The sequence below is a fragment of the Rousettus aegyptiacus genome, unplaced genomic scaffold, assembly GCF_014176215.1.
Source record: "Rousettus aegyptiacus isolate mRouAeg1 unplaced genomic scaffold, mRouAeg1.p scaffold_m13_p_16, whole genome shotgun sequence".
NCBI lineage: Eukaryota > Metazoa > Chordata > Mammalia > Chiroptera > Pteropodidae > Rousettus > Rousettus aegyptiacus.
This window is the reverse complement of record NW_023416291.1, coordinates 35,764,492-35,787,006: the sequence shown is the minus strand read 5'-3', so window position 1 is coordinate 35,787,006 and position 22,515 is coordinate 35,764,492. Positions and strand designations below refer to the sequence as shown.

Here is a 22,515-nt window from a genome sequence, read left to right as displayed (position 1 = left end):
ACTGTAGTGCCTGCCGCCTGCCTCAGAGGAGTTGTACCATCATTGGTGCCAGTTAAATATAAATCCAAATTGAGAAGTGCTTCATAAATACCAACGGAATGCAAACTGACCTAGAGACATGAGAATAATTGCCCAATGGGTACAGAGTTTCTGCTTGGAGTGATGAAAAGTTGTGGAACTTGTTAGTGGTGTTGGTTGCACGACATTTCATTGTTCATATGATTGATGCCACTGAGTTGTACACTTAAAATGGCTAAAATAAATAAGTTCATGTCATATGTATTTATCACAATTTTAAAAATTAATGATGTAATTTTTTTTTAATGAATACAGAAAATGACTAAGAACAGATTGCTGAAATTAGGGGTGGCCCCCACAGCTAGAAGTCCATGTCTTTTGGCGATGGGTCACGGTGGGGGGGGGGGTGTTCTCACCTTAGCGAGGTGACCTTGCAACCTGCATATCGGGAGCCAAGGCTGCTCCTCCAGAACAACTGACTGATCTGGAAAGAAAGGAGAGAGCTAGTGGTAGTCAGAGGCAAGCAACAGTCCATAGGATGTGTCATAGGAGGATGGGAGGGATAAACAGGCCTCTCACCAGATGCCGCATGAGGGTGTCTGTGATGTTGAACTTGAGGGAGCCCAGATGGCCCATGTCTGCTGAGTAGCGCAGGTTGTTGATGGTGAAATTAACCGTGAATGGCTCTTCATTAACTTCCACAGCTATAGTATATGCAGAGAGAGTGAAGACTCACAGGGAGGTCAGGGGCCCAAAGTCTACCTCAGAGTGGGGCTTCAGAGGGCCATGTCTTCCTCCTAATAAGCCTAAGTGTCACTTGTTAATGGAGACAACCCCAGCAGTAACAGAAAACTATAAATTTGGGGACATTGAGATGGGCCATACCTACCCAGATGCAGGAGTCGGGGCTCTGTGAAAACATTGGTGGATTTGTACTTTCCCTAAAGGAAAGGCTCCAACTTGCCACACTAATGGGGAAACTGATAACCCCAGTATCAGTTCCCCATCTCTATCTTTGTTTCTGCTCTCTATCTCTGTCTCTCTGTGCCTCAGTCTCTCTCTCTTCAATAAATAGAGAAGGAGAGAGATTTTTTTTTATGTCTAAACAATGTACCAGAGATAGAAAGATACAGATCTATATCTAAATGTATATCTATATCTGCTAGGATTGCTGGCTTTTTGAATCACTGCATAGAAGATTGGCATACATAGGTGCAAGGACAGGAAGATCTATTTATCTATCTATGTACCTATCTATCATCTATCATCTATCTATCTATCTATCTATCTATCTATCTATCTATCTATCTATCTATCATCTATCATCTATCTATCTTCTCCTACCTTTACAACCAAGTATGCCAATCTTCCATGCATTGGTTTAAGAAAGGTTTAAAAAATTCTAGCAGCTATCACCAATCTCTCTGCACCTCAGTTTACTTATCTGTAAGATGAGATAATAATGATTCCAACTTCAAAGATTGTTATAAGGTTTAAACAAGTTAATTTTTGCAACACGCTTAAACACAGTGCTAGGCAGAGAGCAAACTCTATATGAGGATTCATTACATAAAATTAATAAGCAAGTACTTTCTTACTATGGGTGGAGCTTTTTACATGTATAAATATAAACTTGGCTCTAGAATTATCCACATTAAATAAAGGAGGAAATCAAAGTACAGAAATGATCATCTGCCCAGAGTCACATGACTGAAGGGAGGGAGACGCTGGTCTGGACCTTAGTCCTTGCTCATAACCTCTCCTGTTATGCTCTTGCTCAAACTCATGCTTCTGGTGCACTGCTCAATAGTTGGGATGGCTTGTGTGTACCCCAAGGGAAGTAGAATAAATGAACATATGCAGGTGAGACCAGCAGCACCATGGCTTGACTCTAAAATACATAAGTGATGCAGGGGCTAAATGTTCGTTTAAGACAAAATTCTAGGGAAAAAAGCTTACCTTTTCTCTTCCCTCCCTTCCTCTATTCTGTTTACTACTCCTTCCAAACTTCCTTCTGTTCAACCTTCCTTATTTCTATCTTTCTTTTCATCCATCTATGCATTTGTCCTTCCTCCTTCCTTCTTTTCCATCTTTACTTTCGTCTTTCCATCTTTTCTTCTTCCACTTTCCATCCTTTTCTTTTTTCTATCATTTATCTATTTATCCATCAATTCATCTATTCATCCATTCATTTATGCATCATTCCTTCCTATTTCATTGCTTTCCTTCCTTGTTTCTTCCTATTCACACCTCCTTCTGTGTATCATTCTGTCCATCCTTCCTTCTGTCCCCCTTTCTTTCATCTATATTTCTTTGCATCCTTTCTCTATTCTTTCCTTTCTTCCATCTATCCATTCATCTTTCATTCCTCCCATCTCTCTTTTCATCCTTTCATCTATTTAATACATTTTCTTCCCTCCATCCTCTTTTTTTATACATCTTTTCTTCTTTCCATTTCTCTCTCTCCCTTCTTTTATTCATCACTTCTTTCTTCCTTTCACCCATCCATTTTGTGTTCTATTTATGTACAATGAATTGTTCTAGAACTATTTTAAGGACTGGATAGTGACAAATAAAATACAATAAATGAAGCTGATTTTAACTTATTTTTCTAATATCATTTGAGAAAATAGTGTTGTTATTGAACTTCAGGAGCCCAGAACACTGCCATGGATAGAAAAGGTAAAAGAAGGCACGTTGGTGTAAAATACCAGTGATGGACATAAGAACTATTTGAGAAAACACACCCTTAATTTAAGGGCAATTAATTCTTGAAAACCTACATAGTTTCTATTGCGGTGCTTCAGATGCGAAGGAAATTTGGACCATAAACTCAAACATAATCGATGTGCACCAAAAATAAATATGACTTTTGGAATAGATTAACTCATGATAGAGAGTTAGGGTATAAGTTTTAGAGCTACGGGAACTCTGAGTTAAATTATTTATTTGCTGTGTAGGTTGGAAGCCCTCTCTTAGCCTGAGTTTTCTGATCTGTAAAATGGAACTAAGTCCCATGGTTGTAGTGAGAATTAAAGAACAGAGTGTATATGTTTTGAGATGAATTGTATCCTCCAAAAAATTCAATTGTTATAATCCTAATAACTATTGCCTCAGTAAATGACTATATTTGGAGATAGGGCCTTTAAAGAGATAATTAAGTTAAAATTGATAGCAGTGGGAGGTTCATCTAATCTGACAGATGTTTTATAAGAAGAAATTAAAACACATGGAGAGATGCCAAGAGTGTGTGTGTGCAGAGGGGTGACCATGTGAAAAGACAGCAAGAGAGAAGCCACTTGCAAGCCAAGGAAAGTGGCCTCAGAGGAAACCAACCCTGCTTGCACCTTGATATTGGACTTCCAGCCTCTAGGACTGTGAGAAAATAATTTCTATTGTTCGAGCTACCCAGTCTATGGTTTTTTGTTAAAGCAACCTGATCCGACCAATATAATATGTAACTTAGATGGTGCCTGGAAGTTAGTCAGTTGAAGTAAATGTTCACTGAAAATTTTTTTTTAAAAAAGTATAATATTGATGTTGAAAAACTCTCAGAATAATAAGCAGATATTTTTAAAAAGAATTTAAAAAATAATTAAAATGAAAACCACGTGAGGGTCAGAATGAAGTGAAAAAACATATCTTTGTCTAAGATTTTCTCACCCTTAGCTGGGGCTCTCCTCCAGAACCCCAGGAAATTAGAGACGGGATGATTTAGGGGACATTCCAAGTGTTTCCTGCACCAAGGACAGAAGATTGAGGAGAACAACTGCTCTCCAACACTGCAGTGGAGACAAGACCCAGGAATTCGGGAACAAGAATACTCACTGGTGGTAGTCAAGACTGTGGCTCCATAGGTGTAACCTGCAGCGAGAAAGTGAAAGAAACTGAACAAGAGATGGGGTGGACAGAAAGGATTAAGGGAAAGGGAGGATTTAGAGATTTTTGAAAGAAAGATAGAGAGAATAGGCAGTGGAGAAATGTTCAAGGAGGGGGCAACTAAGCAATGAGACTGGACCCAGTGATTACTTAATCATAAGGAAAACTCAACACAAACCAGAAAGAGAAAAAGATGCATCAAACTCACTTTAGAGAAACAGAGGCAACACAAAACCTTTACTGGGAGAGAGGTCACAGCTGTAGCTAAGCCCCTCACCATTGATATGAAGGCTGTCCCTATCCAGGGTGAAAGAACCCAGCTGGGTGATACCATGAGTCTCATGGCTCAGCTCCCAGTAGAGCCGCTCTCTGTCCAGCCTTGGGCCCATGAGGTCAGAGTGGAAGGTGCAGACCATGTCCACTCCAGTGGCTGCTCCATGATTCTCAAGCCTGAGGAAGAAAGAACACTGGGATGTGGAATACTGAAGAGGGCACTTCTGGGTGTGGAAAGCAAGAAAGTGAAAGTGAGGAGGCTTAGAGAATGTTGAAGGGGTAGCTCTGGGGCCTTAAGGGTGGCTTCCCCAAATATGTCTTATCCAAGACCACCCCATCGCAATTAGAGACAGAAAACACTTTAATTAGAATTTTCAGACAGGATCCAGTTCTTCTACTAGGAGAGGCTTCATTTAAAATAAAATATTGTCTGAATAGCATAAACTATAAACATGATGACCCTTTTCTAAGCCTTGAGCATTCATACCACCTCTGGGCATAAAGAAGGCATGAAGGATCATGATGGGTGCTGGAAGCTAGTGGTGCCAGGGACATGCCCAAGAATTGAGTTCTGCTAGCATGAGGGTCCATTTGACCTGATGAATCGCTATCTGAAAGTCTCACCTAAGTGAGGCCAATCTGCAGCCAGAGTAGAGGAGGCCAACACTCGTCTTACTGAGCAAGAGCTGGAGCTAAAGGAAAAAAAGTGGAGGTGAGCAGAAGGGCTGAGGGGCTGCATGGAAAGGCATGAAGTGGGGCTAATGGTGGTCATCAAGGGGTTCTTACCCAGTGTTGTAAGATCCTCTCAGTGGAGTTGAACGTCAAGGAAGCTGGACGCCCCATGTCCTCTGTGTAGTGCATATTTGTGATAGTAAAGTTTAGGGTGAAGGACTCCAGAATGAGGTCAACAGTTGCTGTTGTGGGGAAGAGAAAGATGTCTAATTGGGACAGAGGGTGCTTGGTACTCTAACTGTGTAGTACCAGCAGTGGATTAAGTATAGCCATGGTCTGCAACAGTTGAAAAAGAGAACATTATGAAATCCCTAAGACGCAAGGAACTTTTATTCATTAATTCAGCAAGAATTTATTGAATACCTAATGTGTAAGAAGCTCTGTGCTGGGCTCTGCAGGTCCAGAGATGAATATGGAATAGTCTCCTAATCTTGTGGCCAGGAAAGTAAAAAGAGCATTATGATGAAGGGAAGCCAAGAGGATGTGCCATTCTAGGAGGGGCACCCAACAAATGACTGAGTAAAGCTTCCCAGAGAAAGCATCATTTCAGGTGTGACCAAAAGTCTGAGTAAGAGTTAGGTGACAGGAGCTGAGCAAGTGGAAAGAGCACTCAAGCAGAAAGAAGAACCTGAGTAAAGTCCTGGCAGAAGGACAGAGAAGTCACACTCAAGGAACTTGAAGTCTTTTCATTATAGACATGGGGAAGTATAGACATAAGATTGGAAGGATCCTCTCTGAGCCCAAGAAAGGGAGACAGTGACTACATGGCACAGGGGTTTGGGGGTGATTTTTAAAGCAGGTTGTCATCCAAAGATTGTCAACAAGACAGGAGTAATGTGTACAGAGGTACATTGGGAGAGACACTGCAACTGCAGTGTAAAAGACTGTAGGAGGCCAGAGTGGAGGCTACTGTAGTTGTCCTAGCAAAACAAAACAAAACAAAACAAAACAAAAAACCAATGGCTTGAATAAAGTCTTAGTTATAAAATGAGTGGGGAAAAAGGACTTATGAGATATTCCACAGTGAGAGGAGATAATTTGGTAATGGATGGAGGTGGGAGGTGAGTGAGAGAGTCTAGGTTGGTGCCTGTGTCCCTACCTTTGGTGATAAGGAGGAAGAACAAGTTTGGGAAAAGGTGACAACTTCCAGGTCAGAGACCAAGGAGTTGAGTTATGTCCCAGAGGTGGGTGGACCAAGGGTCAGGAGCTGCTGCGTGATGTTAAATGAACTCAGAATTTGGATTTGAAGCAGCTGGACCCTGAGCAGGTAGATGGTTCCTAAAATCTACAGAAATGAATAAGTTCCTTCAGGGAAAGTGAGCGAGTAATGAGAGAAATGATCTGGTATAAATGATTTTGTAGAAATAATTTTTATGCTAGTAGGACCCCTCCTACCTGTGGGCTTGGTAGAAAGGGATGGAGCCAGAGAAGGGAAGTATGTGGAGATCACAGGAACTGAGGGAAAAAAAAAAACAGGAATGAAATCCAAAGTGTACTGTTACTGTGAGAAAATGGCGGTAGTGGTGGTTCTAGTTATTAAAAAAAAAAAATGTGCTCCTCATTCTAAGCACCATTATTCTGGAGTCAGGGCACCATCATCAGTTATGTGGGGAGTGGAAAAGAGGGGTAGCTCCTTTCACTTCCAATTTAGTCCACATTTCTATGCGTGTCCTCTGGACTTTTTGCCCATCCAGATTGGGGTGGTGGAGAAATAACAGGAGGAAAGGGTCAGCTGGCTGAGCAACTCCTATTTTTAGGGAGAAGGTGATGGTTATAGGTATACAAGAGTCTGAAATACTCACTATTGGGGGAGGTGACTGAGGCCAGATGGGTGTAACCTGTAGAAAGAGAAATGGTGAGAAAGGGGGAAGGATAGATCTTCGATGAAGAGGCAACTTAGCCATTTGAGAGATGGTGCCTGGACCATCACAGCTGAAATTCATTAAAAGGAAGACCGAGCACTCACCTGGAAAGAACGAAATTCATCCTTCCATCCCCAGAGAGGAAAAAGTGTTATGCAAAGCATTCCAAAAAGGTGAGGCCTCAATGAGAGTTTGAACTCAGGCCAGAAGCCTGCTGCAGCAGAGCTCACTCAGCCTCTTACCACTAATGTAGACACTAGCATCGCAGAAGCTAAAATGAACACCCCAAGTGCTTTGGTTGAGAACCTTATAATTCTAGAGGTTCCAGGAAGGAGGTGCCTCCTTCTGGACTCTGTGGGTATTGGTCATCATTTTCCCAAGGCTGGAAGTGAAGTGGGGGTGGCAAGTGGAAGCACTGAACTCCTGGCTTCTTCTATTCCTAAAGGGCTAGGATTTACATGATTGTAAAGATTCCTGAAGTCTCAGAATACTCACCACTGGGTGTGGTGGTCTGGGTCTGGCGGGTGTAACCTGCACAGGTAAAGCAGATAGATTGAGAAAGGGGAGGAATGAGGGAAATGGAACAATAGAGAGGGAGAATGTGGGATCTGTTATGATGTAAAAAAAAAAAAAAAAAAAAAGGCTGTCCCTCACCATTGATGTAGAAACTGTCCTGATCCAAGGTGTAGGGGCCCAGCTGGGTGATGCCATGAGTTAGTTGGCTCAGCTCCCAGTATAGCCACTTCTTGTCCAGCCCTGGGCCCACAGAGTCAAGTTGATGTGTGCACACAAAGTCCATTCCAGTGGCTGTCCCATCCTTCTTGGGCCTGGGGAGAGTGGGTGAAGGGGAATACAAGTAGGTTCTTAAGGAGTGTTTCTGGTACCCCTGGGGCCAGTACAGGAGGGGGCCAGAGGAAATGAAGAGGTTAGGATAGAAGTGAGAAGCCAAAATTAGATGCTCTGAGTACACCAACTTCTGGCCATGCAGGGACTGTGAGCAGAGTCAATGGGTGAGAGAATTAACTATTAAATCGCAAGGCAGAAACCTGCATCCTCATGGCATGAGGAAAGGAGAGCTCATACCTGAAATATGTAAAGAGCTGGAATTTAGGATTAAAGCAGGTGAGGAAGGCATGCTTGTCTTAAGAGAAATTTGAAAGACAGAATAAAAACCTAAAGGAAATGCCCTCACTGGTCCAAGGGAAGGGAGAAGGAAATTCAGAAAAAGATGACAGGCTAGGGCCCCAGTCCTGCCAAGGAGCTCTGCAGAATCCCGGGACAATCAGAAGTTACAATCAGAAGAGGCATTGGTCCTGGAGCCAACACGCCCTGAATTCCAGCTCTGCTGGGGACATGAACAGGGAGGGCAGGAAGGAAACAAAACAAATTCCTCAGGTCTAGGAGGACCTGAGTTTGTCCTGGTCAGCTATCCCACGATCTCACCTGAGGAAGGTCAGTCTGCAGTCTGAGTAGAGAGCACCCACACTGGTCTTCCTGAACAAGAGCCTGAGCTGTGAGTGAAGACAAGTAAGTAGATAAGCTGAGAGACAGGGGTAGGATGGTCATCGATGGGTAGGACAAGATTAATGTGGGACGAGAGTGATGTGGACAAAAGCACTGGTGGGCAGGGCAGTAGTGGGAAAAATGGTCATCAGAGGACAAGAGGGAAATTGGATAGGTGGGGCTGGCTTCAATGAAAATACAGTGAAATGTGCAGGGTTGGCATCATGGGCAGGGCTCTCACCAGGTGCTGCAGGACCTTCTCAGTGGTGTTGAATCTCAAAGAGCCCGGAGGCCACATATCTTCCATGTAGTGCAGGTTAGTGATGGTGAAGTTGAGGGTAAAAGGCAACAAGGGTTGTCTTGTGGCTGCAGCAAGGGAGGGAGAAGCCACACTGAGTGAAGCCTGGGATGGATATAAGGGACAAGGCCTGGAGAGCAGTAGCCATCTCACTGGAGACCACAGTGATGGCTGAGGGTCCTGGGGCCTAATTCCAGAATGACCAGTGTAGTTATTAGACCATCAAATGCAGATGAAAGAAGGAACAATTTCAAAACTATAAATCTTTGAAGGAGAAAGTTTACAACATAACCTGTTATTTACTGTAATTCAGTTGTAAACTTACTTTCCTCCACCCAACCAACATTTAGTGGTCATTTCTCTGTGTCCACTTGACAACACAGAGGTGATTCATAGCTTAGTCTTATTGCAATGACTCCCAGCCTGTGTTTCTGACCCCTTCTCTCCCTGACATCTGGAGATCTGGGCAGGGGCCTGTTTCTTCCATGCCTGGTGGGGTAGAGGGGCTTCTGACAGCCACTCAGTACTCACCACTGAGGGTGGTTTCTGAAGCCTGGTGGGTGTAACCTGCAGGGGGGCGGTGGAAGGGAGGGAGGGAGGGAGAGAGAGAAAGAGAGAGTGAGTGTTGAATATGGAGAAGAAATAAAAGGAATGCAGTGGGAGAATGAGGATTTGGCAATACAGTAAAGCAAACGTGGCTGCTGTTCACCATTGATATACAGACTGTCCTGGTCCAGGGTGTAGGGACCCAACTTGGTGACGCCTTGTGTCAGCTGGCTCAGCTCCCAGTAAAGTTGCTCTCTTTCTAGCCTAGGGCCTGTGGGATCAGAGTGGTAAGCACAGACTGTGTCTACGCTGGTGGCTGCTCCATCTTTCTCAGGCCTGTGGAAGAAGGGACACAGAGACAGAGGAAATTAAGGTCTATCTGCAGAAGGTCTTTCAGGACATTGTGGGGAAACAAAAGGGGAAGTTAGAAATGATGTGGCTCTTGTCAACAGGATCTGGAATGCTGTGTCATCCACCATTGAAGAAATTTGTCTCAAATTGTGAAAACGGTTTCATAAAAGCCCACCTTCTTAGTCTCCAAGTCTCCTTTGACTGGCCTCTCTGCTCTTTATAATCCATTCTCAGCACAATAGCCAAATGTTACTTTAAATGGAAATCATTCGCTGAAATATTTTTCATCTCTAGTGCCTATCCACGAAGCCCCAATATCTCAACATCCACATTAGGAAATTCAAGGCCTGCCTTGCTCCTTTCTCTACCTTCTTCCTTACAGATGAGAATTTCTTCTCTGTACGCCTTCTATACCTGAGACTCTGCTTTTTTCACCTGTTATTCTCTCTCCATGCAACACTCCTTCTGGCCCAGAGCTGTATCTCCTAGACATCACTTACTTCTCTCCAGGTTTGATGTTTTACCTCAGTTCCTCTTAGATCCACTACCCTTCCTCTATCTCTCAGTGCTTCAGTAATATCACTTGGCCTCAGTTTCTCATTTATAAAATGTGTGTAATCATGGTATCCAGGTGTGATTAAATACATTGACATTAATAATATGCTTAGAAACAGTAAAATTAATATGTATACATGTTTACATATAGTTAATATAGTGCACTATTCTTGATAACAGAATCACTGCTTTGGCACTCATCAAGTTTTTGGAGACCAAGCAATGTTTGTAGATGGGAAAAAAACTTGTGGAACTCCAAGCCAGGAAAGTGGAAAGGACACTTTTACTTTAGGTGCATCACCACCCCAGGCCAGGCTCTAAGGATGATGACTTCATCTTATCTCATTTTAACCTGGCACCTCAGAAAAAAATCCTTCCTCCGATTCTATTTTTGGAGACCTGGAGAGTATTCTGGGGATATGGCTACTGAGGCTAAACTCTCCAAAAGATGTTGGAATAAAGCAGACCACTCATGTTCAGAAACTTCCATCACTAGCTTACCTAGGTCCATATCTCTACACTAGAAGAGAGCAGAGAATGAAAGGTAGAAATTCTATGGAATGAGAGTGAACTGATGGTTCCTCACAAAAACAAAAAGGCAAAGCAGGCTTAGTGAGAAAAGGCTCGCACTCTAAAGAGACTGAGCTAGAATCCTGGTTCCACCATTTGGAAGCTATTGGTGCTGGAAAAATTCTTTAAGTTCTCTGTACTTTGATAGTTCATCTGTAAAATGGGATATTAATAGTGATGTTCAAAGAATTTGAGGAATGATTATGGGACTCATTTAACTGACCCCTTGGATTTTCACTCCCAGGGGACATTTAGCAATGTCTGGAGACATTTTTAATTGTCACAACTTTGGTGATTTGGGGTACTACAGGCAACTAGAGGTTAGAGACCAAGACATTATTAAATATCTTACAATGCAAAGGAAAGGCACCCACAACAAGAATTATCTGACTCAGAATGTCAATGGTGACCACACATCAAGAACCCCAATATCTGATGCATACTAAGTGCATGCTGTGTGTTAGCCTTCAGAAATATTTCTATGCAAAAGTAACATCAACATCATGGAAGCATGAGTGGACCTCCAGGTTGTTCCCCTTGAAGTCACAGGTCGGAAATCTATAACCCAACAAAGGATTCCCTCCTCAACGCACAAACATATCTGAGATATTTATACATTGAGACATCAGAATGTGGGCCTACTACAAAAATAGAATAAAAAGGGTGATGAACAAAGACAAAAGTCATGCACAGTCTCCTGCTCCATGGGGCTCAAGTGGACACGATAGAGTTAGGGGTTGCGGTGTAACTCTTCCTGGGAAAATTGGAGGAGCAAAGATAGCAATTGGGCCTGGGTGGCTAAAACACATTGAGGCTGGGCCCAAGGTCAGGAGCAGAGAAGTGGTGAAAAGGATCACAACACCTTACAGCCCACCGGCACCAGACAAAGGATTCTGCAGATGTGGGAACCATCCACCCAGTTCACCTGTGGCCTACACAGCAGTGAAATCCTCACTTGTCAGATTGTAAAATGGCTAAAACACTTTCTAACATAACTGGTCTATACTCATTGCAGCTAAAACCACAAGAAAGAGCAGAAGATCAGATACGTGAACCCAATCCCTACCCATCCAACCCTCCACCACACAGCAAGGCACAGCCTGGGACAGGCAGCTGCATCAACTTAGACAGAACAGCTCTGCTGGTGGCTTCTGGCTAAAGGAGAATGGTACTGAGAACATTCAGGCCAGCATACCCATAGCCAACCACTTTTATTCCACAGGAGTGGTGCCCTGAGAACAAGGCAACTGGATTTAAAAAGTATGCCTACCTCCTTGACAAAGATCCCAGAAAGCCCATCAGGGAAAGGAAGAGAAAATAAGAACTTGTGCTTCAGCACCATCTGCTAGAAAAATAAAGAAAAAAACTCTACTTATGAACCTGCTAAACAGTGAAGTGTGAAATACTTTTTAAAAATCAAATTTCATTGCTCACAAATGCCCAGGTAGAGAAATAACCCATCAAGAACCATAAATAACCAGGGTAACAAGGGAATTCAGAAAGAAAATGAAAAGTCTCCAGAAAGTAAACTTAAAGACATGGAAGACTGTGATTTAAGCGACAAAGAATTCAAGAATGAAGTTCTGAAAAAACTCAGTGAGATACAGGAAGATTCAAAAAAGCAATTCAACAAACTTAGAAATAAAATCAATGAATAAAAAGAGTATTAAATCACAAAAATTAAAAATATAAAAAAGAACTAAACAGAAATTCGGAAACTGAAAAACTCTATAAATGAGATGAAGAATAAACTAGTGAGCTAGGAAATAGAGCAGATCATATGGAGGAAAGACTTAGGGACATAGAAGGTAGAAATCTAGAAATGACACAGGTGGAAAAACAAAGTTTTGAGGGAAAAAATAATAGAACTCTATGAGAACTATCTGACTCCATTAGAAAGAGTAATGTAAGAATAATGGGTATAACAGAAGGAGAAGAGAGGAAGCAAAAAAAAAAAGAGAGAGAGAGAGATAGAGCCTATACAAACAAATAATCAGTGAGAACTTCCCAAACATATATAAAGGACTAAATCCTTGAATCCAAGAACCTAAGATAACATCTAATTATCTCAAACCAAAAAGGTTTTCTACAAAGCACGTAATATTGAAACTATCAAAAATTAGTGACAAATAAAGAATTCTCAAGGCAGACAGGGAAAAAAGACAGTAACATATAAATGAAACCATTAGATTATCAATAGATTTTTCAAGCAGAAACCCTATGGGGTAGGAGATAGTGAATCAAATATTCAGATTATTAAAAGAATGAAATCACCAGCCAAAAATAATGTATGCACCAAAATTACCCTTTAGATGTGAAGAAGAAATAAAGGCTTTCCCAGACATATAGAAGCTGAAGGAATTTACCACCACAAGACTTACATTACAAGAAATACTGAAGGGTGCTCTTCTATCTAAAACAATAAGACTTAAAAAACTATAAGTAAGATGACTCATAGACAGAAGACAGAAGCAGAAAATTGCAATGCTTGTTCAGAATAGAGTATTAAACACTTAAATATAACATAAGGGTTAAAGGAGATAACACTTTTTTTAAAAAAGAAGACATTACTTACTGCTATTGAAAATTAATTCACAGCATAAAAAAAGATAATTTGTGATGATAACAAAAAAAATGGAAGGAGGAAAAGAAATGAACTTGCACAGGGGAACGGCGATAAGATAAAATCAAAAGTTAAAAACTACTGTATATATGAAAATTCCTTTTTTATAAAACTAAAGGTAACTACAAAAAAATCTACAACTGAGACACATAACATTAAAAAGAGAAAACAGGAAAAACTCATAGAATACCACCAAACTAAAAGGACAGAGAAATACAAGGGAAAAGAAACAATGGGGGCATAAAGCTACCAGAAAACAAATGGAAAAAAAAAATGGCTTTGGAAAAGCCTCATATATCAATAATCATCCTAATTATAAGTGGACTAAACTCACCAATTAAAAGGTACAGAAGTAGTCAGAAGAATGGCTGTGTAAGGAGTGTCTGAAGGTGGGTGAATCAGGAGAGCAAGGAAAGAGGAAAAAGAGAGGAGCAGAGACCAGTGCCACAAACTCAGCTCAGCACTCCCTACAGGACTCGGGAAGGGGAAAAAATCAGGTTGAGTTGTACACTCTCCTTAGCCTCAAGCATTCCTGTCTGAGTGATCAGTATATATAGTACATTGAAACCCAGTGATCAAGGCAGAGACCAGAACAGAAACAGAATACAAAGGTGCAACAACTGTGTTCTAGCATCCATAATTTCCAGGCAGAAAGCTGAGTCATGGAGCCTAGCTGCATCCCTCCCCTCCACTCTCCCACAGCTTGCCTCCCTGTACCCTCCCAGAACTAGCAGCAGGCTACAAAGAAAACAGCAGTAATGAGTGTCAAGCTGCAGAGCAGGAAGTCTGCAACCCTGGGAACGGAGGAAATACACACTGCAGCTAGTCCCAGTGACAGGGGTGAAGATACAGAGGCCAGGCAGCTGAAGCCTGGCAGTCAGCATTACTAGAAGGAAAACAGCCACAGGCATACCCACAATCTTTACTACCCCACCCCATGCCCACCCATCCAGGTTGATTGGGGGAGGCACAGCGGCTCCTCAGGCAGCATAATACTTCCTCTGGCTGCTGGGACAGCACTGGGATGTCAGGGGCTCTTCAGAGGTTCGAAATCCCCTTGCCCATAACATTCTCTCACAGCAGTAGAGTCCTGGGACCAAGGGGACCTGGTCACAGAGGAGACACACACTTTCCCAGATAATAAAGGGCATTTTATTGACACACAACAGAAACATGAGAGGCCCGGGCAGTGCAGGAGGCTTGTGAGCTGCCTACCGGAAAACAAAATAAAAACCCTGTTCTTATCAGCCTGATAAAGAGACATTACTCTCATAAACTTTTTTAAAGGCAGAGTACATTACCATAAAGGCCTGGAAAAGAAACAATTTATCAAATGCCATGAACAACCAAGATGACAAGTCAGCTCAGAAAGAAAATAAAAAATTTCCAAAAAATAAACAAGGTATGTGATTTAAGTGACAGAAGATTCAAGACTGTACTTGTGAAAAAAATTAATGAGATACAAGAAAATACTGATAGGCAGTTCAATAAACTCAGAAATAAAATCAACGAACAATGATGAACAACAAAAATACTTTACCTAAGAGATTGAAACTCTAAAATAATAACAATAATAACAATAAAACTTCTGGAGCTGAAAAACTCAATTTAAAAAGTGAAGAATTAAATAACAAGGTTAAGAAATAGAGCTGAGAAGATGAAGGAAAGAATTAGTGATATCTAAGATCAAAACCTAGAAGTGACACAGATGAAAAAAAGCGAGACTTGAGAATAAAAAAAAAAAAAAAGAAAGACATCTACAAGAACTAGTTGACTCCATCAGAAAGAACAAGATAAGAATAATGGGTATATCAGAAGAAGAGAGGGAGAAGGGAACAAAGAGCTTATTCAAGTCAATGAGAACTTCCCAAACCTACGGAAAGAACTAAAATCTTGAATTCAAGAAGCAAACAGAACACCTAATCTTATCAACCCAAAAAGGTCTTCTCCAAGACATGGTATATTAAAACTGTTAAAATTAATGACAAAGAAAGGATTCTCATGGCAGACGAGGAAAAGAATATGGTACCTATAAAGGAAATCCCATTAAATTATCATCTGTGTTTTCAGCAGAAATCCTAAAAGCTGTGAGGAAGGGAAATCAAATATTCAAACTATTGAAAGAGAGAAATTACCAGCCAAAAGTAATATATCCGGCAAAGTTCTCCTTTAGATATGAAGGAGAAATTAAAAAATTAAGACATAGAAAAGCTGAGGGAATTTTCTACTGCAAGGCCTGCATTACAGGAAATACTGAAAAAAGTTATTTTACATAAAACATACAAGCAAACAGATGTGAAACTATGAGTAAGATGAATAACAGACAGACAGAAATAGGAAATTGCAACCCTTATTCAGAATAGAATATTATAAACTTAAATACTACATACTGGTTAAAGGAGGTAAAACCACTTTTAAAAGAGAAGAAGACAATAGCTAATGCAACTCAGAAATAAACTTATAGCATAAATAGTGATAATTTGAAACAATAAAAACAGAAAAGGGGAGAAAGTAAAGGTCTGAATTTGCAAAGAGTAAAGGAGGTTAAGACACATGTAGAAGAGAAAGAACTACTATATATATGAAACTTTCCTTTATATAACCTTAACAATAACAACATAAAAAATATCAGAACTGAGACACATGACAAAAAAAAGAGGGAACAGTAAGGAAAATAATAGAATACAACTAATCCAAAATAACAGACAGAGAGATCTTTAAAAACATGACAGAGATCTCTCCCCTTGAAACAACAATAAGATGAACATATAAAACTCAACAAAAAACAACTAAACTGCACACAAGCATGTCTGAGCATGGGATCTGCGCATAAGAGCTACCACAGGTCAGAAACCTGGGTGTCGGGTGATGGACAGAAAGAGGCTGCATTTTGCTGCCACAAGATCTACCTGTAGGAGGAGGTGGAGGGAAGAAGGAGTGGCCAGTTCCCTGAACAGCCCTGACTGGGAAATCTGAGCAAAAGCTACTGAAACCATCGCTAACACTGACAGGGACTGACTGAGGGTAGTGAGTGTGATTAAATATCTATAGAAAATAAAATGGCATTTCTACGGCTTTTATAAAGCAGGGATCCAAGAGGCTTAGATGCCACCTACTGGAAACCAAAAGGAAAGTGTCTTCTTTGCAACAGACTAAAGAGAGACTTTTATATAATAAATCTTCTTTCTGGAAAAAAAAAAAGCAGAATACATTTCCTTTAATGCCCAGATGAAGAAATAGTCTATTAAATACCATGAACAATCAAGGTGACAAAGCATTTCAGAAAGAAAGAGAAAAATATCCAGAAAATAAGCTTACAGACATAGAAATATGCAATTTAAATGACAAAGAATTCAGGATAGTACTTCTGAACACTCAATGAGATCCTAAACAAGTCATATCAGCAATTTCAGGAACTGAAAAAAAAAAAAAACCACCAAGATGAGCAGAGCAAGGAGATCTAAACCCTCAAAAAGAACCAAACAGAACTGCAGATAAAGAACACACTGCAAGAGTTAAAAAATGAAATAGCAAGCTTGGGAAATAGAGTTAATCAAATGAAGGAAAAGACCAGCAATATCGAAAACAGAAATCTAGAAAGAAATCAAACGGAAGAAGAGAGAAACCAAAGAATGAAAAATAATGAAAAAGAAATACAAGAACTAGCTGATACCATCAGGAGAGGAAACATAAGAATAATGGGCATTATCAAAGGTGAGGAAAAGGAGTAGAGACTAGAAAGCATTCTTAGACAAATAGTTGATGAGAATTTCCCAAATCTAAGGAATGAGCTAGAGCTTGGTATTCAAGAAGTCAACAGAACACCCAATTATCTCATCCTAAAAAGGCCTTCGCCAAGTCACATTGTACAAAAAGATCAAAAATCAACGACAAAGATAGAATTCTCAGGGCAACCAGGGAGAAGAAAATGGTAACTTATAAAAGAAAATCCATTAGATTATCCTTGGACTTCTCAGTGCAAACTGTACAAGCCAGAAAGGAATGGAATCAAATATTTAAACTATTAAGTAAAAGGAACTACCAGCCTAGAATAATGTATCCAGCTTTAGATATGAAGGAGAAATTAAGACCTTTCCAGACATACAAAAACTGAGGGAATTCTTCACTATAAGGCCTGCACTACAGGAAATATTGAAAGGGATCAGCTAGCCTAAAACAAAATGAGCAGAGCATGTAATTAGGAATAAGGTGACTAGCAGGCAAATAGAAGCAGAGGAGTGCAACTCTTACTAAAAACAGGGCATTATAAGCTTAAATAATAAGAGAATTGTTATAACAAGACATTAATGAATGTTCAGCATAAATCGGGACAAATTGAGATAACAATGATTGAAAAGGAAAGGATTCGAAGATCTAAATTTGAGGCACAAACAGTGGAAAGTGGATGATTGCTTGTGTGTGTGTGTGTGTGTGTGTGTAACTATTCTTTACATATTTGTAATGGTAACCACACACAGAAGATTCAGAACTGAAGTGTATAATATAAAACAAGAAGAACCAGAGGGAAAACCCACTAAGCCAACCAAAATAAAGAAAACAGAAACACAAGGACAAGGAAGCAATGGAAACACTGAGCTACCAGAAAGCAAAAGATGGCTATAAGAAGACCTCGTATTTCAATAACCACCCTAAATGTTAATGGACTGAACTCACCAATAAAAAGGCACAGAGCTGCAGAATGGATCAAAAACAAAACCCACTACATGCTGCCTCCAAGAGACACATATCAGCTCCAAAGACAAATATAGACTCAGTGAAAGGGTGGAAAATGGTATTTCAAGCAAATGGAATTCAGAGAAAAGCAACAGTAGCTTTACTAATATCAGACAAAATAGACTTCAAAATAAAAAAGGTGAAGAAAGATACTGAGGGACACTTCATAATGATAAAGGGAATTATGAACCAAGAAGACATAATACTTCCTAATATCTATGCTCCCAGTCAAGGAGCCTTGAAATATGTAATACAATTACTAACAGAACTAAAGGGAGAAACAGACCAAAATGCTATTTTAGTAGGGAACCTAAATACCCCACTGTCGAATATAGATAGATTATCCAAACAGAAAATCAATAAGGAAATAACATTCTTAAATGACACTTTAGACCAACTGGACATAATTGACATTTACGAAGCCTTCCATCCCAAAACAGCTGCTTATACATTCTGCTCTAGTGCACATGGAACATTCTCAAGGATCGAGCACATACTGGGACACAGAGATAGCCTCAACAAATATAAGAGGGTTGAAATCATACCAACCATATTCTCTGATCATAAATCAGGAAGAACCACAAATACATGGAGATTAAACAACATGTTACGGAAGAATAACTAGGTCAGGGAAGAAATAAAAAGGAAGATAGAGAGATACATAGAAACCAATGATAATGATAGTATAACATATCAAAACTTTTGGAACACAGCAAAAGCGGTCATAAGAGGAAAGTTCTTATCATTATAAGCCTATCTCCAAAAACAAGAACGAGCCCAAATAAACAACCTAACACTTCATCTTAAAAAACTAGAAAAGGAAAAACAAATGAACCCTAAAGTCACCAGAAGGAAAGAAATCATCAAAATTAGAGCAAAAATAAATGAAATTGAAAACAAACAAACAAACATAAAAACAATAGAAAAATAATGCAACTAAGAGCTGGTTCTTTGAGAAAGTTAATAAAATTGACAAACCTCTGGCTAAACTCACTAAAGAAAAAAGAGAAAGGACACAAATAAAATCAGTGAGGAAAGAAAGAGGGGAAGTTATAACAGACACTGCAGAAATACAAAGGATCATACAAGAATACTAAAAAAAATTTACCAAATTTAATACCCTAGAAAAAATTCACCAGTACTTAGAAAGTTACAACTTTCCTAGACTGAATCAAGAAGAACTAGAAAATTTAAATAGACCAATCAGAAGTATAAAAGTTGAAACAATCATCAAAAATCTACCAAAAAGTAAAAGTCCAGGACCAGATGGCTTCACCAGTGAATTCTACCAAACATTCAAAGATTTAATACCTATTCTCCTCAAACTTCCAAAAATCGAAGAGGAGGCAATACTTCCCAACTCATTTTATGAGGCCAGTAATACTCTAATACAAAAACCTGGTAAAGATAACATACACAAAAAAAGTACAGACCAATATCTCTCATGAAAACACATGCAAAAATCCTAAGTAAGATACTAGTGAGCTAAATACAGCAACGTACTAAAAAGATTATACACCACAATCAAGTGGGCTTCATCCCAGGGGCACAGGAATGTTTCAACATATGCAAATCAATTAATGTGATATACTACATAAACAAATTAAAAAATAAGAATCATATGATCATATCAATAGATGCAGAAAAAGCCTTTGACAAGATACAGCATCTATTTATGATCAGAACACTTAACAGAATTGGCATAAAAGGAAAGTACCTTAACATAATTAATGCCATATATGACAAACCCTCAGCCAACATTATTCTTAATGGTGAAAAACTAAAAACTTCCTTTTAAAATCAGGAACAAGGGAAGACTATCCACTTTCACCACTGTTATTCAATATAACTTTGGAGGTCCTAGGAAGTTCAATCAGGCAAGAAAAAGGTGTAAAAGGCATCCAAATAGGAAACAAAGAAGTCAAACTGTCACTATTTACAATGACATGATTCTCATAAATCCTAAAGACTTATGATCCATTTTATTTCTGTAGAGTCCATAGTTATTTCTCCTCTTTTATTTCTGATTTAATTTGAGTTCTCTCTCTTTTCTTGATGAGTCTGGGTAAGGGTCTGTCAATTTTGTTTATTCCTTTCAAACGACCAGCTCTTGGTTTCATTAATCTCTTATCTTGTTTTTCTAGATTCTATTTCATTTATTTCTGCTATGATCTATCCACTTTGGGCTTTATTTGCTCTTCTTTTTCTAGTTCTTTTAATTGTAGGGTTAGAGTATTCGTTTGAGCATTTTCTTGTTGCTTGAGGTAGACCTATATTGCTATGAATTTCCCTCTTAGGACTGCTTTCACTGTGTCCCATAGATTTTGAATTGTTGTGTTTTCATTTTCATTTGTTTCTAGGTATCCTTTGATCTCTTCCTTGATTTCATTGATAACCTATTCATTGTTTAGTATCACGTTATTTATCCTCCATGTGTTTGGGTAATTTTCAGTTTTTTTTCTTGGAGTTGATTTCTAGTTTCATACCATTTTGATCAGAGAAGACGATTGATATGATTTCAGTCTTCTCAAACTTATTGAGACTTGGTCTATCTGGAAAATGTTCCATGTGTACTTAAGAAGAATGTATATTTTGCTGCTTTGGGGTAAAATGCCCTGAAAATATCTATTAAATCCATCTGTTCTAGTGGGTCTTTTAGGCCCATTGTTTCCTTGTTGATTTTTTTGTCTCAAAGATTTGTCCATTGTTGTCAATGGGGTGTTAAAGTCTCCTACTGTGAATGTATTGCTATTGATCTCTCCTTTTATGTCAGTAAATAATTGCCTTATATATATAGGTGTTCCTATGTTGGGTGCATATATGTTTACTAGGATTATGTCCTCTTGATTTGATGATCCCTTTATAATTATGTAATGTCCTTCTTTGTCTCTCATTACAGCCTTTGTTTTAGGATCTATTTTATCTGATATAAGTATTGCTACTCCAGCGTTTTTTTTATTATTTCCATTTGCATGAGATATCTTTTTGAATCCCTTTACTTTCAGTCTGTGTCATTTGATCTGAAATGTGTCTCATAGACAGCATGTGTATGGGTCTGTTTTCATATCCATTTGGCTACCCTACGTCTTTTGATAGGAGCATTTAATCCATTTACATTTAAAATTAATTACTAATAGGTACATAGTTACTACCATTTTATTATTCGTATTTGTTTTTTTCTATTTTTGTTTTTACAAAAGTCTCTTTTTACAGAAATCTCTTTAACATTTCTTTTAATACTGGCTTGCTGGTGATGAATTCCTTAAGCTTTTCCCTGTGTGGGAAGCTCTTTATCTCACCTTCCATTTTAATCACAAGCCTTGTTCTGTAGAGTATTCATGGTTGTAGGTATGTTGTACTTTAATTCTCATTTGTTTCTATGTATCTCTTGATCTCTCCTTTTATTTTTTCTTTGACCTAGTTGTTCTTTCATGGCATATTGTTTAATGTACACGTATTCGTTTTTTTCCCTCCACTTTTATTATGTGACTAATCTCATTTCAAAGCACTGTGGTCAGAGAATATGCTTAATATGATTTAAATATTTTTATATTTGTCAAGGCTAGTTTTGTGTGCCAACATACGGTCTATCCTTAAGAGTGTTCCATGTGTACTAGAGAAGAACATATAATCTAGTGTTTTGGGATGAAAGCCTTTTAAGTACTAATCAACATTGTTGTGGGATTGCAAATTGGAATAGCCACAATGGAAAACAGTCTAGAGGTTTCTCAAAAAATTAAAACTGGATATACCTTTTGACCCAACAATTGCACTTCTAGGTATTTATCCAAAGAAAACCAAAACAATAATTCTTAAAGATCTGTGCACGCCAATATTCATGGCAACACAATAGGCAAGATATGGAAGCAACCTAAGGGCCCATCGACAGACAATTGGATAAAAAAGTTATGGTTCACATATATATTGAAATATTACTAGCCATTTAAAAAAATGATATCCTACCATTTGCAATAACATGGTTGAACCTAGAGGTCATTATGCTGAGTGAAATAAGTCAGAGAAAGATAAATATCATACGATTTCACTTATATGCAGAATCTAAGGGGAAAAAAGAAAAACTACCCCAAAACAGACTCACAAATATAGAGGACAATCTGGTGATGACCAGAGAGGAGGGAGCTGAGGAGCTGGGAGAATAAGATGAATGTTCAAAGAAGTACAAATTAGTAGTTGATAGATGGTCACAGGGATGAGGAGCATGGGGAATGCAGTTAACATTAATGTATTGGCTAGGTAGAGAGCCAGAGGAGAGAAAGAGCAATTAGGGGGTTCATTTTATAAACTGTATAAATATCTAACCAATGGACTGTATACTTGAAGCTAATAAAATAAAATTTAAAAAATATCAAAACTTTTGGGAAACAGCAAAAGCAGTAATAAAAGTTCATATCATTACAGGTCTATCTCAAAAAATCAAGAAAATCCCAATCAATGATGTAATCTTGCATCTTAAAAAACTAAAAAAATGAAGAACCAATATAGCCCAAAGTCAGCAAAAGGAAGGAAATAATAAAAATTAGAGCGGAATTAAATGAACTTAAAAAATAAAA

General features: G+C 39.0%; 1 protein-coding gene across 1 annotated transcript in view; it reads right to left on the bottom strand.

Annotated features, from left to right (window-relative positions):
- MUC16 (mucin 16, cell surface associated) overlaps positions 1–22,515 on the bottom strand; it is an 87,363-nt gene that overhangs the window by 16,446 nt on the left and 48,402 nt on the right. The window contains 14 exon segments of the mRNA XM_036233804.1: positions 435–502; positions 598–722; positions 3,847–3,882; positions 4,175–4,347; positions 4,795–4,862; positions 4,957–5,084; positions 6,298–6,357; positions 6,705–6,740; positions 7,260–7,295; positions 7,419–7,591; positions 8,208–8,275; positions 8,509–8,633; positions 9,097–9,132; positions 9,275–9,447. Coding sequence (XP_036089697.1) covers positions 435–502; positions 598–722; positions 3,847–3,882; positions 4,175–4,347; positions 4,795–4,862; positions 4,957–5,084; positions 6,298–6,357; positions 6,705–6,740; positions 7,260–7,295; positions 7,419–7,591; positions 8,208–8,275; positions 8,509–8,633; positions 9,097–9,132; positions 9,275–9,447 — 1,305 coding nt within the window.